This window comes from Geospiza fortis, unplaced genomic scaffold (assembly GCF_000277835.1).
Source record: "Geospiza fortis unplaced genomic scaffold, GeoFor_1.0 scaffold491, whole genome shotgun sequence".
NCBI lineage: Eukaryota > Metazoa > Chordata > Aves > Passeriformes > Thraupidae > Geospiza > Geospiza fortis.
The window spans coordinates 365,607-379,917 of record NW_005054390.1 but is presented as its reverse complement, the minus strand read 5'-3'; the positions used below and the strand labels follow the sequence as shown (position 1 = coordinate 379,917).

General features: G+C 39.4%; 1 protein-coding gene across 1 annotated transcript in view; it reads right to left on the bottom strand.

Moving 5' to 3' along the window:
* The window catches only part of SLC1A1 (solute carrier family 1 member 1), a 42,528-nt gene that overhangs the window by 27,289 nt on the left and 928 nt on the right, over positions 1-14,311 (bottom strand). The window contains exons 2-3 of the mRNA XM_005425586.3: positions 9,637-9,666; positions 9,084-9,224 (exon numbers count right to left, since the gene is read on the bottom strand). Of these exons, the coding sequence (XP_005425643.2) occupies positions 9,084-9,224; positions 9,637-9,666 (171 nt within the window). The remainder of the gene's footprint in view (positions 1-9,083; positions 9,225-9,636; positions 9,667-14,311) is intronic.

Genomic DNA, 14,311 nt, shown 5'->3' with positions numbered 1-14,311 from the left:
CAGAGCTTATTGGAGACGTGGAGAAAGAGGGTATTAGTATTGCCTTCTATTCATCACTTCTAGGAACATTTTAGTTTTTTCTCTAGAAAGCTCTTAGAGGTTATATAATCTGAAGTTAATGCCTTTTCAGGAGAGATGATGTTCCTTGGTTGGAATATAAGAAGAACTTGAAAGGAAGGAAGATGACACACCTATCTGCCAAGATAGACACGTGGACAGACTAACAAGATTCATTACAGAAATCAGATTCAGTTCAAGGATGCAGTAGAAATATAGCCCCTGCACTGTTGCTGGTGATACATGTATGGAGTGTGTACAGAAAACTGTAGTATTGAAAGTACTTGAATTCCCTCAAAATTATTGGTGGCAAAATGTATACGTGGACAAGGTTTAACTTCCAAGCTATTAAAAAAGCCCTTTAACATGACACTGCATTTTTAATCAATTGTGATATCTGCTCATAGGGAAATGGAGTGAAAAAGGTGAATGAAATCTGGTTTATCTAGTGGAACAGTTGTATATGTCTTGAGCTCCACAAGAGAACAGCAGAAGACACCAACTGACTTTAGACCCACCCACAGTGGTACTACTAGCAATGCCCACAGTGATATGGCTAGGACAGGAGGCAGTGACAGCTGGTACCACAAAATGGGTGTTCTGTTTGAGCTGTTTGCCCTTGAGAGCTGGTGGTAATCGTGCTCCATGAACTAGAAGTGCACTTCAAAGTTTTATTACTTTAATTTAAAACTTTAAATAATGTAGGGGCTGTCTCAGTTGTATAAGGTCAACTGATATTGATGGGAAAGGAGTAGATGACTATGACAGAAGTAATCTGAAGAAGAGGGGCACAAAGTCTTGTCCATTAATAACTCATGACTGCCATCCTGCCTGCTTCAATGACTGCACATGGACAGCAGGGACAGAACTTCCAACATCCCTCAATACAGCTGAAGGCAGAACTCATTAACAGTACTGTAATGTTTTCTGACCTTCACACAATTAATGATACAGAGGGAAGAGGTGAGTCTCCTGTCTGAGCCCAGTTAACTAATTTACAAACACTAGATAATGGATCTGATTTTCTTGGAAGCTCTTTTGGCTTAAGAAACAGCAAAGCATACAAAGAACATGCAGGTACTTCAGAAGACAGTCCCTGAGTATGTTAAGCTAGACCAGTGATTTCCCAAGGACTGTGCTGGTGATGCACAGGGCCTGTTAAGGATGCCTAAGGATGTAAGTAATGGAGCATCTCCCAATAGCTGCGCTTCTTGGACTTGTAGAAATAGAAACTGCTGAGGCAGATTTGTGGTGAAATCATTGCCTTTGTACTATTAGTAGCAAGTGTAAGTAAGAGTGTATATTTAGTATTGGGAAAAATGGAACTGGCATGATGCTTCAGACTGCAGTAGACCTGGAGTCCCTGGAGAGCAGACCCTGGAGTAAAGCAAGAGTTTACTTCTACAGCCATGGAAGCTTTACAGTTTGCCAGACCCACAGCTCAGGAGACATTGTATTTATAACTCACTTACAGCTGCCCTGAGACGTAATTGAGACTGTCTTTTTTCCCACTGTTCCTGAAGTATGCCATGTGTACCTGCAAATGTCTCATCAATGGCTTTAAGAAATTTTGGTGCTCCCCATAGCTGAGGCTGCAGAAATTCACAATGCAGGAAACTCCCATGCATCTGTTCTAGTCTCTTTGAAGTTGTCTGTGAAGGCTGAAAGTGCAGGGGAGGTCAGAAACATAAGAAAAAGCTTTATTAATATTTTGTCAGGGAGGAAAGATAAGAAATGAGGCACAGATTATTGCAGAACTTGAAACAGATGTTGAACAGCTGATAAAATCATGTCACTAATATTGAGATCTGAGACATGGACCTGCTGTGCTATGTGTCACATCTTTTAACACAAAGCTAAAATTTCTGGTATTTATGGGTAACTCTGGAAACATCATCAAAGAAAAGGTCATTTATCACATATGTGATGTGAATTTTTTTGACAGAACACATTCTAGCCCTGAAGAAAGATCTCCACATCAAGATCCATGGCTTACAGTTTGAAAATCAATGTGGCAGGCAGCATGATATAACCCCATCTGAGAAGGACCAATTGAAAAGAGATGGGAAGCAGACCCATGGTATTCTCATAGTATCTGGATGTCTGGGGATGTTGTGTTAAGATCCAGATCTCCTGACACTAGCTACTAACACGGAACTTAGGTGCAGGAAGTAAGGCCAGACACTTTATGTGGACTGATAAAACTTCAGACTAGGTATGTAAGTTTCCTCAGCTTGTACCCAAGTAGAAGGGAACAACTGTTCAGGAAACTTGACAGTTGTCTCCAACCTAAGTTCTACTGGGATCCCGGTAGAAAACAGATTTACAAACATTTCCTGCTGTTGCATACTGTGTGAATCTCACTTCATGAAAAAGAAAGCTAAAGTGATTAAAGAGGACTAATCTGTTTAGTGAAATACCTAAATACCACCCTTAATGAAATACACTGCACAACTCCAGGGAATTTTCGTTCTTGGAATGAAATTAGAGTTGTGAATTTCTAAGACTTTCAAAGATACTTTATATGTCATAAGTACTCCCAAAATGATTAGATTTAAGTGTCAAAATTCCCATGAAGCACATAAGAGATTTCTCTCAATTCTTTCTCCCTACAGGATACCTAAAATTCACATATTTTTGTATTTGTCTAATATTTCTTCTTTTAGAGAATTACTTCAAAAAAAGTGGATTTGGGGTGTGGAGTATTACACTCAGTACAACTGTAGTTCTGACATCAGAGCAATGATCTTGAGAAACGCTCTAGGCTTTTGATTTTAATTTTCAATTTTCCCATGTCACTACAGCAGAAGACAGAAAATACAAATAATTTCTTGACATGAATGATGCATTAGTATGCTATTAACTAATTTGAAGCATAGAAATCTCATGAGTAGACAAAAGAGCTCCATATATTGAACCAAATTATCAGGGGTAGACTTTTGGGTGAGAATAAATAAGTTTACATTTGAATCCATTAAAATTATTATGAGAAGAAGAGAAAAATTAAAATTTGGCTCTGAGTTGAAGTACTACTCAGACCATTCCACCCCCAAAGCAAGGTTCTATTAACCAAGATTTTCAAAACAAATACATGCTTAGTGCTTATGCCAGTTTTCTACTAGGCTACAGTTATGCTTCTAGGCAGGTTAGTGGAAAAAATCCATAAATTGCAACTTGTACACTAAATAAGTACGTAAACAATGATGTTCATCTCTTACACTCAAAGGAGCTGAGTTTGTGAATGAAAAGCACATTTTACAAAGCCTCCCATCTCTTCTGAGGGAGAATTTTACCTTTTGAATCTGAAAATGGAGGTAAGGGTTTTTCTGCTCTAATTAAAGCTCCAAGGAGAAGGAAGAAGCATGTTCCTAATTTAACTGAGGAAATCAGTGAGGGGTTTTTTTACTAAGATGGAATTTATTCCAACAAATTCACATAATTAATACTTCAAATTTTGCAGAAAATCCTGAAATCTCAAGGAGCGATTCCAACCTACACTCTCTTTGCTGTGGCTTGATTTACATCATTATGCACAAATGCATTGGGATCTGGTCATGGGACATGCATTTGTCCACAGCTCTCCATCTCTAAAGCATAAGCTGATTCTTTTCAGGATGTGACATTACCTTTTAAGACATTATAATCCTAAAAAAGAAAACCACAGACTGCATTTCAAAAATGTCTTGGTGATGTATTTTGTATCATAGAATCATAGAACGGTTTTGGGTTGGAAGGGACCTTAAAGATCCTCTAGTTCCAACACATCTGCCAAGGGCAGGGACACTTTTCACTAGACAGGTTGTTCAGAGCTCCATCCAACATGACTTTGGACAATTCTGGGGATGGGGCAAACACAACTTCCATGGGTTAATCTGTTCCTGAAAAGTGCCTCACAAACCTCAGAGTAAAGAATTTCTTTTCACTATTTAATCTAAACCTACTTGTTTTCAGTTTAAAGCCATTGACCCTTGTCTCAGGACTGGATGCCCATGTAAAAAGACCCCTTCCAGCTCTCCTGTAGACTACATCAAGTGTTGGAAAGCTGAAACAAGGTCTCCCTGTCACCTTCTCTTCTGCACTCTGAACAAGCCTGTGAACTTGCTGAAGAAGCACTCAGCTCCATCATCAGTCATTGATAAAATGTTAACCAGGACTGGCCCCAGTATTGAATCCTGGGGTACATCACTACTGACTTGTCTCCAACCAGACTTGTGCTGGTGATTGCAAGCTTCTGGGTCTGCCCATTCAGACAGGTTTCAATTTGCCTCACTGTGCAATTCTTTAACCAGTTTTCAGTTGATCTGTGGGGATGTTATGGGAGAGTGTCAAAAGCCTTACTACTAAAGTCAAGTTAGACCACATGACCTCTTTGAAATTTTGCATTTTCAGATTAAAAGCAAAATCCACACTTTCAAAAATTAAGAAGCAAACAAAGAGGAGAATGAAAAATTTATGGAAGATCCAGGATTTATCTTTAGCTATGACTGTAAACAAGACAGCTCACTGTTTGCCTTACTGCTAGTGACAAGGCCACATATTTCTGCATTTGATGGTGCCTTTTCTAGAATGAGACCCAAAAGCATTTTCCACCAAAGAAACCTCATCATTCTTGATAAATGTAGGATATGCAAGGAAAGCACCATAATCTGCATGCTGGCTGGCTGTCTTTGATGGGACCAGACATGTTCTGAGGATATCCACCTCCTTGGAATACAGGTATTATGCAGATGCCTATAGGGCCTGTATCTGATGATCACAGCTCTTGGACCTGTGTATGTGTTCACATCCTCAGTGGCACTTGGTGCCACAATATATTCAAAGCTACTGCAGTTAAAGTAGCAACAACACTTCAGCTGGTCCAGAATGAATGTCTTTTTAGTTTACAAGTTAAGGGGATGCAATTAGCTCATCAGGAGAGAAAAACATTGTCGTGTTATTGTGCCTTTACTAAAGGTTTAGTGTGTGCACCAGAGACAATTACAATGGCTCATTTGGTACATAACTCTAACTAGACTATGATGCTGAGTCCAAAGGCATCTAGGAAGTTTTGATGCCTTTTGTAAATTTATGTCACGTCAAAATACTAGATTTTGCTTACAGGTAACAGTTTTGTGCATGAATCACCAAGACAAAATTGGGAGCAGTGGCTGATGTATGAGATGGCTATATGGTCATTCAAAGGTACCTGCATGGGCTGGCGAATTTGTCTGAGGGAAATCTCAGAAAAAATGAAAAAATGCAGAGCTCTACATTTGGGCAGGAATATTGCAGAGAACCAGTGCATGCTGGAGGCTGACTGGCTAGAACAGCTGTCCAGAGAAGGACGTGGGAGTCCTGGCAGACAACAAGCTGACCATGAGACAGTAAGATCTCACAGCAAAGCTGGCCAAAAGACTCCTGGGCAACACTGTGACAAGGACTGTCAGCATGTGGAGGGAGGTGATCTCTCTAAACACATCTGTGAGGCCACACCTGGAGTACTGGGTCTATTTCTGGATTCCCCAGTAGAAGAAAGGGACTTACTGGCCTTAGTCTAGCAAAGGGCCACAACTTTGATGAGGGTTTTGCAGCATCTCTCACATGAGGACAGCTGAGAGAGCAGGGACTGTTCAGTCTGGAGAGGAGAATGCTCAGAGTGACCTTAGTCACGTGTATAAATTGCTGATGTGTGGGAATGAGTACAGAGCCAGGCTCTTAGCAGTAGTGCCCAGAAACAAGACACGGGACAATAGTCAAAAATTTAAAATCCCATGAGATTTAATCTGAATATGAAGACTCTGCTTTAGCTGACTCTGTGTGTTGATTTCACACAGCCTAGATTTTTAGGTAACGGTGGATGGCCACAGAAGTGGCTTCTGTGAGAAGCTGCTAGAAGCTTCCATCACGCCTGACAGAGGCAATGTCTGATGGCTCTGAAGATGGACATGCTGCTGGCACAATTAGAGAGCTTGGTAACACCTCTGTGATGACATATTTAAGAAGAAAAGCAAAACAGCACGTGCACAGTTTTTTCCAGTGGTGGCAATGAGCCGTAGCTGCTGCCATCTCGATGCGGCCCACAGTGGGCCTTGCCTGCCTGGCCGCCCCTAGTCAGCCACGCCATGGGCAGAAGGACAGAGGTGGGGGTGGCTTTCCCTTCCCAGACCCCGCATGAAGGGAGATGTTAAATAGTGCCAGTGCCACAGCAGCCGTCACTCATGGTGGCGAGGTCACCTGGCTGGCAGCAGAAACACAACGAGGGACTTCCCAATGCGGAACCTCTCGGCACTGTGAGATCCTGCAGGAATCTCTGAATTGGTAGAACTTGTTGACAATGGTACCTACTGTCCCAATCCGACCCAGGGGGGTACAGATGGCGGGGTTGATTTTTTAGGTGCAAAATAACCAAAAAGGCACAGAGGATTTACAGCAACAAATCAGATACGACGTGAGATGAGGACTGTGGTGAAGCAAATTGTCCCCCTGTAATGCACAAAGTCCATGGGGGATGCAGAGATCCACTTGCAGCCCATGGAAGAACTGCTCACACTGGAGTGGGTGGATGCTGGAGGGGCCTGTGATCCATGGGAGACCCAAATAGAAAGGGAGGGCCCCTGCTTCCAGAGACAGAGAGAGAGGGCCCTTACTTCCAAACCAGAGCAGCCCGTCCTTAGAGGACTGCAGCCTGTGGACCCTGGACAAGTGACCCACACCACAGCAGGTTTGGGAAGACTGTCTGCCCGTGGGAGGGACCCCATGGCAAGGCAGAGAAAAGATTCCTCTCCCTGAGCGAACACAAAATCTCAGCTGATGAACTGACCAGAACCCCCACGCCCTGTCTTCTTCTACTGTCAGTGGGAAAGAAGGAGGGGCTGGCAGGGGAAAAGGTGTTTTAAAGGTTTATTTTACTTTTCCTTATCCTCCTCTGATTCTGTTAATAATAAATTTATCTTATACCTTTAAATTTGAACCTGGTTTGCCCTTAGAGTATTTTTCTCCCAGTCCTTATGTCAACTCATGAGCCCTTTGTTAATTTTTTTCCCAATTTTTTTTCCCTCTCCTCTGCCCAACTACAATAGAAGAAGGTGAGTGAATGACTTTTGTGGCTGTCTGGTGTTTAGCCAGCATCAAACCATGACATCTTGCATGGGCATTGGATTAGATAGTTTCAAGGGATCCCCTCCAATCTCTATATGATTCTGTGTAAAAGAAGAAAAATTACTAGTATGCTTCATAATCATTCACAGGTTTACTTGTTCAATTCAAATGTGTATTTCTGATGCTTGGAAGGTTAACATACCTATTTTAAAAGAGGGAATATCTCATCAACATCCTGAGGACGGATATGGGTAAATAGCATCACGCACCGACATTTGTGGTTCATTTGCAAAGCCCTACATACTCTACTGAAGTAGCTTCTGGTTTTTTGTATCTTGCTTCCTTTCCCTTGCCTAAAATTCTAATATAGAAGTGTAGGAAAAATATGCCCTTACTTGCCAAGGAAATTGGATATGCCAAGGTCAGAATCAGAGCATCTCTTTCTCGCCATGAGATGCTCTGATTCTGACCTTGGCATTTCCAATTATACAGTCATTTCTGTATTTGACTGTAATCTGCAATCTGTAAAATCCAAGCTTGTGTTAGTAGTTACAAATGCAGTTTACTCATACTGGAACATTATACATTAAGTGAGCACAATATTTTTTAACAGGATGATCTTGTTTCCCCTGTAAGTGCTGGACAGATAGATTTAAAAAATAATTAATTTCATGATTATCCTAATGATCCAATTTATTTCTGAAGACAAGAGTCCAACTTCACTCACAAATAAAACCTTGTTCAAAAAAAGAAATGTCTTAATCTTATCTTGGCAGTTACATTTAAACACAATAAATATCCTGGATATTTATTTTCCTGGATAGCCTGAGACAGACTAAGGTTCTCCTCACCTTTACACACTAACAATTGTTTATCCTCCCTTCATTCCTTTGGATATAACCCTTGACTATTTTGTGACATCATTTCTCATTCTGCCTTCGGCAGCTTTCCATTCTGGATCTTGCAGCTCTTGACATTCTCCATTTCAATTCTAACACTGGGTTCCTCTCACCCTACATTACAGATATGAATATCTAGACATAAATATGTTGTCAAAACAGAAGTTTTGTGGAGACGAAAAGGGACCAATATGTCATGATTCATTGCAAGAAGCTAAAAGAAAATAGTCACAATCCTTGCACCCTCAGTAAAGACTTAGAGAATAAAGAGAAGTTTACTTGGCTTTCCCTTTTTTGAAAAAAGTTATTTCTAAGGAAAGGTTATTTGATGTTCAGTTCTGTCTCCTTGCTTTGGGCTTTCTCCACCAAATCTTTCCAAAGTTTTCTCTCTGGATGAACTGTTAGCAAATTCTAGCATTTAGGGCAGGGTTCCAGCCAACAGCTCGCTTGCTTTTCCCAGAAGATGGAAGCTTTGCTTCTCTCTTCCCTTCCTGGCCACATAGTCCCCCAAGCAGTTGCTTGGTTCAAAGGTGTTTTCAGTTTTGGGGAAGTACAAGTGGACTCGCAGAAGGGTTCAGTGAATGCTACACCTCATGCAAGGTACCAAGGGAAGTTTGCTGAGACCAAGGAAGTATAGGTCATGAATGTCCTCTTTGTCATGGAAGGCAATGAGATCAGCTCTCTCTTGCTTGTGAAATGGCATAAATGAGACTGCTTATAACAGTTAACTCTACCTCAGAACATGCAGTTGCAGTTTTGGGCTTGCGATGTGCTTAACCCACTTCTGAAAATAGGGAGAGAGAGATACAAGAATCTATAGATTTGCAAAGTTATTAGCTCACAGCTCTATATAATGTTATAGATAATAGTGCTAATCTTTCTAAATCTTTTCTCATTCTCATTATATAAACAAATAATTTAACCTAAAGGTATGAAATCTCTATTTCTCAGTATAGAGTTCCATCAAGTTGTTTTTAGGGTTTATTTCCTTTAGAAAAAAAGCTAACCCACAATGATAGTCCCACAAACCAAGTACATTTTCAGTCATACCTGTGATCATACTTGATATGATTAATGGCAGAATGATGAGTTTGAGCATTCTCATCAGCAATTCCCCAGGAAACGCAAAGTAGACCTTATCCAAGTTAGACAGACTGCCATATTCCCGTACCAGGACGCCAATCCCAATACCTAAAAGGGACATAAAAATGTTACACAAATTAGATGTAGTTTATAACAGAAACATGTGAGACAAGGAGGAAGAAATAGCAGAATAAAAAGAGCAAGAAATAAACATATTTTCACAACTCTGGTACAACTTCTAAATAAGGTAAGATCATATATTTCCTTTTCTAATGATAAGCAAAGTAATAACACATAATTCTGAAGCAGGATGTCTTTAGGTATGTCTTTGGAAAAATCTGATTAGGTGGTCTGATTATCAGTCTAGTCCAGTACTGACTTTTTACCCACCTTTACTAGTTCTAGAAGACTCATAACTGGCATTAAAAAAACCAATAGACTATATAAACACTACCAAACACTAAAGAGAGATGGTGAAATAAATACTTCAGATGATTTCTTTTGGTGAAAATAAGCCTACCCAGCAGCAACACTTTCAGTAATTGCTGCTCTACATAATATTAAATTAATTACTTCCAGGAAACAGAACAACAAAAATACACTCTGCTCAATTCACACTCATTTCACAACAAAACCGGCCTAAAAATATCAGATTATAAATTCAATCAGTGATTGAGCCATGGCACAAGGAACCTTTATACATCCTCTTATCTTTGGATTATATGAATTATCAGATAGTTCCCATTTCTGAGACAAATCACAGATAAGATTTCTACCAAAAGAAAAAAAATTATGGGTCAAAAGACAAAATTCTTCATTTTGACAGGCAATAGCTTTATTTTCCATTCCAACGTGATTTTCAAATTAAAATGACTGTTACAGGAAATGTGTTGATCAGTGTCTAAAAAGCACTAGAACTGTTATTTCACATAGAAGCTCAGTAATGCTTCAGTCCTGAATGAAAAGAGATCAAGAGATCCAGTTTCTAACTGGATCCAATGAAAGAACAAGTCAGAACTCTCCATCATCAAAATCAAGCTAAATGAAAATTAAAACAGATTAAAAACCAATTTTTTCCTGTTAATAGAGATGGAAAATTAACCAGATAACCTTCCAAGAAAATGAGCTGCTCTAGTCAACTATTAAGATTTCTGATCAGGGTGTAATCCCTGCCAGTGAATACAGACAGCTTGAATTCCTTGGAGCAATCTTGAATCTTAACAGCCTTGAAGATATTTTCAATATTATGCAAATAACCTTGATTAAAGAATGATAAGACACAATGATATCTACTTCTCATCTAGGTACTGGATTAGATGAGTTGAAAATATTTACTCTGCACTTTTAAATAAACCCAAGCAAGATAAAATTCCATTTGTAAAATGGTTACATGAGTTGAAGTTAGTTTCTAAGGTTTTGATCCTGAAGGCAGTAGAGTAAATAGCTGAATCTAATCATACAGGTAATTTCCATGTCTTCAGACAATTCATGAAACTTAGGGTAGACATTTGCTTAAATTGCAGCAAGACTGAACTGCGTGCTTATGGGAAGTTGTGTAATGCTCCATTACTTTCAGCAGGTATGACTAGGACATGTTCTAACCATCTGCCTTTCATTCTATATGACTGTCATATTTGACCAGATGGAATTCTGATAATTGTATATGCAGTAGGATTGCTAGCAGGTAGAAAGATTCACCCTTGTTTTAATTCTTGAGGGTTCTATTTTCCACTTTTTAAATTTCACTACAAAAACTTCCCATATGCTCTCAAAATTATAGCAGGGTCTCCTATGTTCCATCTATATACTTACACCTGTTCTGTTTGATTTTTTGTTGAGGATATTATTTATCTAATGACAATAGCTGAGAATAGAGTTTCAACAATCTCTTGAAATTACATTATTGCTCTCTATTCCTTATTCATGCAATTCCTTTACCAGACAGTGCACTTGTATCTATACTAACTCATGTAGTATGCCAAACTACAGTAAAATGCAGCTACTTTTTAACTGCAGTTAGCATCTAGCATATGCTGCTTGAATATACCATGGGAATGTAAGAAATTTTATTTTGTAACAGTAACAAGAGAAGATTAGAAATTCAGCAGAATAAACTTTCTGTTGTACAGGAAATAGACATATGTAGAACTTTTTGATCCTCATCTCAATAACCAAGTTTAACCTGGAAATTTCTTCTGGGAATTGTAACACACAAAAAGAAGTGTGGTTCAGCATAAATACATTTCACATGGTAACCACTGCTTTTAACATCACATTGATTATAGCAGCCCAAAGTAGAGACAATGTGTTATAAAAAATCTCAATTTCTCTAGATGAATGCTACTGATAACTCCCTTATTTCTGAAATTAAAAGAAACAATTACTTTTAACAACCTTAAAATACACTATAATCTTCAAAGCTGCTTCTATATATTAGGATACCTTCCTTCTTATTTTTTATTTTTATTATTATTTTAATTTTAATTTTTTATTATTCTTTAATTTATGGAATAATTTGCTTGTACTTTTTGAAGAGCAAAATGTCATTTTTCCTACTTGCTCTCTTTATCTTTCTGGAGGAGTTTCAACTACTCCACCTTTCTTCTCATCCGCGATAAATTGGTTTTATTTCTTTTCCATCTCTTCTTTTTGCTTTTCCTTCTTGTCCACGTGGCTAAGTTAGGCTATGATTTTTACCACAAGAGCAATCCTTTACTTGCAGCTCAATGACACATTCTGCTTAAGCTCCAGATTTCTGCAGTATTGGGCAGATGTGAAGAATGATCATGGAATAAATGGTACAATCCCATACCTTTGATTTAAATTTTTAAGGAAAACATATCCTTGTAACTGTGCATAGTACAGCACATGCTGTATAGCATGGTGTCTACATTTCCTCTCCCAGCAGCCACCAAGACAGCAAACAAAAGGTGCAGCTGGGTCCCTGAGATTGCGAGCACAATGAAGGCCACAGGACAATTCTCACATGCCCTAATTCCTTGTTACTATTCTCCCAGGTAACACATAAGGCTTTTTATAAGCTTGGTAACACACAGAAAATCCTTCAAAGAAAAGGTGCAAATACAGACGAAGTAAGTGAGGGGTGAGGATGAGAAGAACAAGAGAAGAAAAACAGAGCAGAAGAAAATCACTGAATATAAGCACACCAAGTGAAACCCATTGGCACCCAACTTTCAGGGAGTCCCAGCTTAAAAAGCCAGAGGGAATGCATATTTCCCCTCTATAGGATGAGCCATTTTTCATTGTGCTACCCAGAAAAAGGGCAGCAGAAAGTGCTGCAAGGGGTTACCTAGCACCTGCAACTGGCTCCACTGTACGTAGCACTAGATCCATTACACCTGCCAAGCCTGAGGCTTTACAGGACCTAGGAGATGGCTGTATGTGGAAAGGTGGCAGAACCAGTCTTGCCTGTGTATGTATGTTCAGTGAGTCCACCACTGAATTTAGGTAAAATGTGTCTTGGGAGACCATTATGTTGAGGTTTCTGTCTATCTGCAAAACAATTTCTGTGACATCTGGGTATCAGGTGAACAGTAATTTATTGCAATCTGATCTTCATCTGGAGTGTTTCTTTGCATATTGCTATTCTTTCTGAAATCTTATCTAAGGAAAAAGTAAATTCTTTGTATGGAACGATTATAGGGCTACTACATTTTTCTTCAAGTACCTTGCTGAAGTTCATGACACAGATTTGGAAATGAGTAAAAAACTTACATTCTGTTCAAAACATTGGCATAGTCTCCATGCTCAGTTATACTAGCACACATGGGGTGTGTCATAGATTGTCCTACAGCTACTGTAAACTTGTAAAAATATGCTGGCCATTCAGAAGCCCCCAAGCAATCCAACATGGAGACATTTACAATTTTTCAGGAAGCGATAGCTAAACACTGAACCCTTTTTTGTGAGGTCAACAAAATACAGATTTTGAATTTCAAAACTCAGAAACCCTGAGTATCTGAATCTGCTCAGGATACACAGTACGACATTACAGTACTTATTTGCTTTACATCATTACTATTGTGGGTTAGTTGCTCTTCAGAACCTGATTACATGCCTGATAAGAATATGGTAAGACAGCATGCCCCTTTACTTTCTTCACCTTCACAGGTAGAACAACTCACCATTTTGAAACAGATAACCTAAGTCCACATATAGACATGCCTGCTTCTGTTTCTCACTGAAAGAGAATATGAAACAGAAAAAAAAAGTTATCTAACAGGTGGGACTCCCTCATGTTATTTGCATTCATGGATGAGAACACTGTTTTGGGATGCACAGTTTCTATTGGCAGGGAGTTCTCCATCAGCGTGCATGACACTGAAGAAACAACATAGCACCTTCACCTCCTACTGACTTTATTATGTGAATGATCCTTAGGAAAGAACCATAAAGGCAATGAGAAAAGGAATCCAGCATATATTTTTGTAAAACTAATAATCTGTTTTGTAAAGTTATCTGTTCTGTAGCACATGTATTGCTTTGAAAAAAAAGCTGTGGTATTTATTTTTCCTGTTTTCTTAAAATTTCATAATATGGAAACTCCTTCTCACTGAAGCAGTTAGTGATCCTGCTGATGCTGTTAGATAGTGTGGGTATTATAGGAATTTTGCTTTGACACAGCACTGAAAGAAGAAAAAAAAGTCACGTTGTTCAAACCTGGTATTATTTAATTGTACTGTAGCAATATCTATTGTGCTATTACAGAATAACAGAATTTCTAGGTTGGAAGAGACCTTTAAGATCATCAAGTCCAACCCATCTTCTAACACCTCAACTAGATCATGGAACCAAGTGCCAGATCCAGTCTTTTTTTAAACACATCATGGGATGGTGACTCTACCACCTCCCTGGGTAGATGATTCCAGTATTTGATCACTCTTTCTGTGAAAAACTTCCTCCTTAATTCTAGCCTGTATCTCCCTTGGCGCAGCTTGAGACTGTGTCCTCTTGTTCTGTCTGTTGTTGCCCGGAGAAAGAGACCGACGCCCAGCTCACCACAGCCACCCTTCAGGAAGCTGAAGAGAGTGATAAGGTCACCTCTGAGTCTCCTTTTCTCCAGGCTGAACAACCCCCAGCTCCCTCAGTCGCTCTTCATACAGCTTGTGTTCCAAGCCCCTCACCAGCCTCGTTGCTCTTCTTTGGACACGCTCAAGCATCTCAACGTCCCTCCT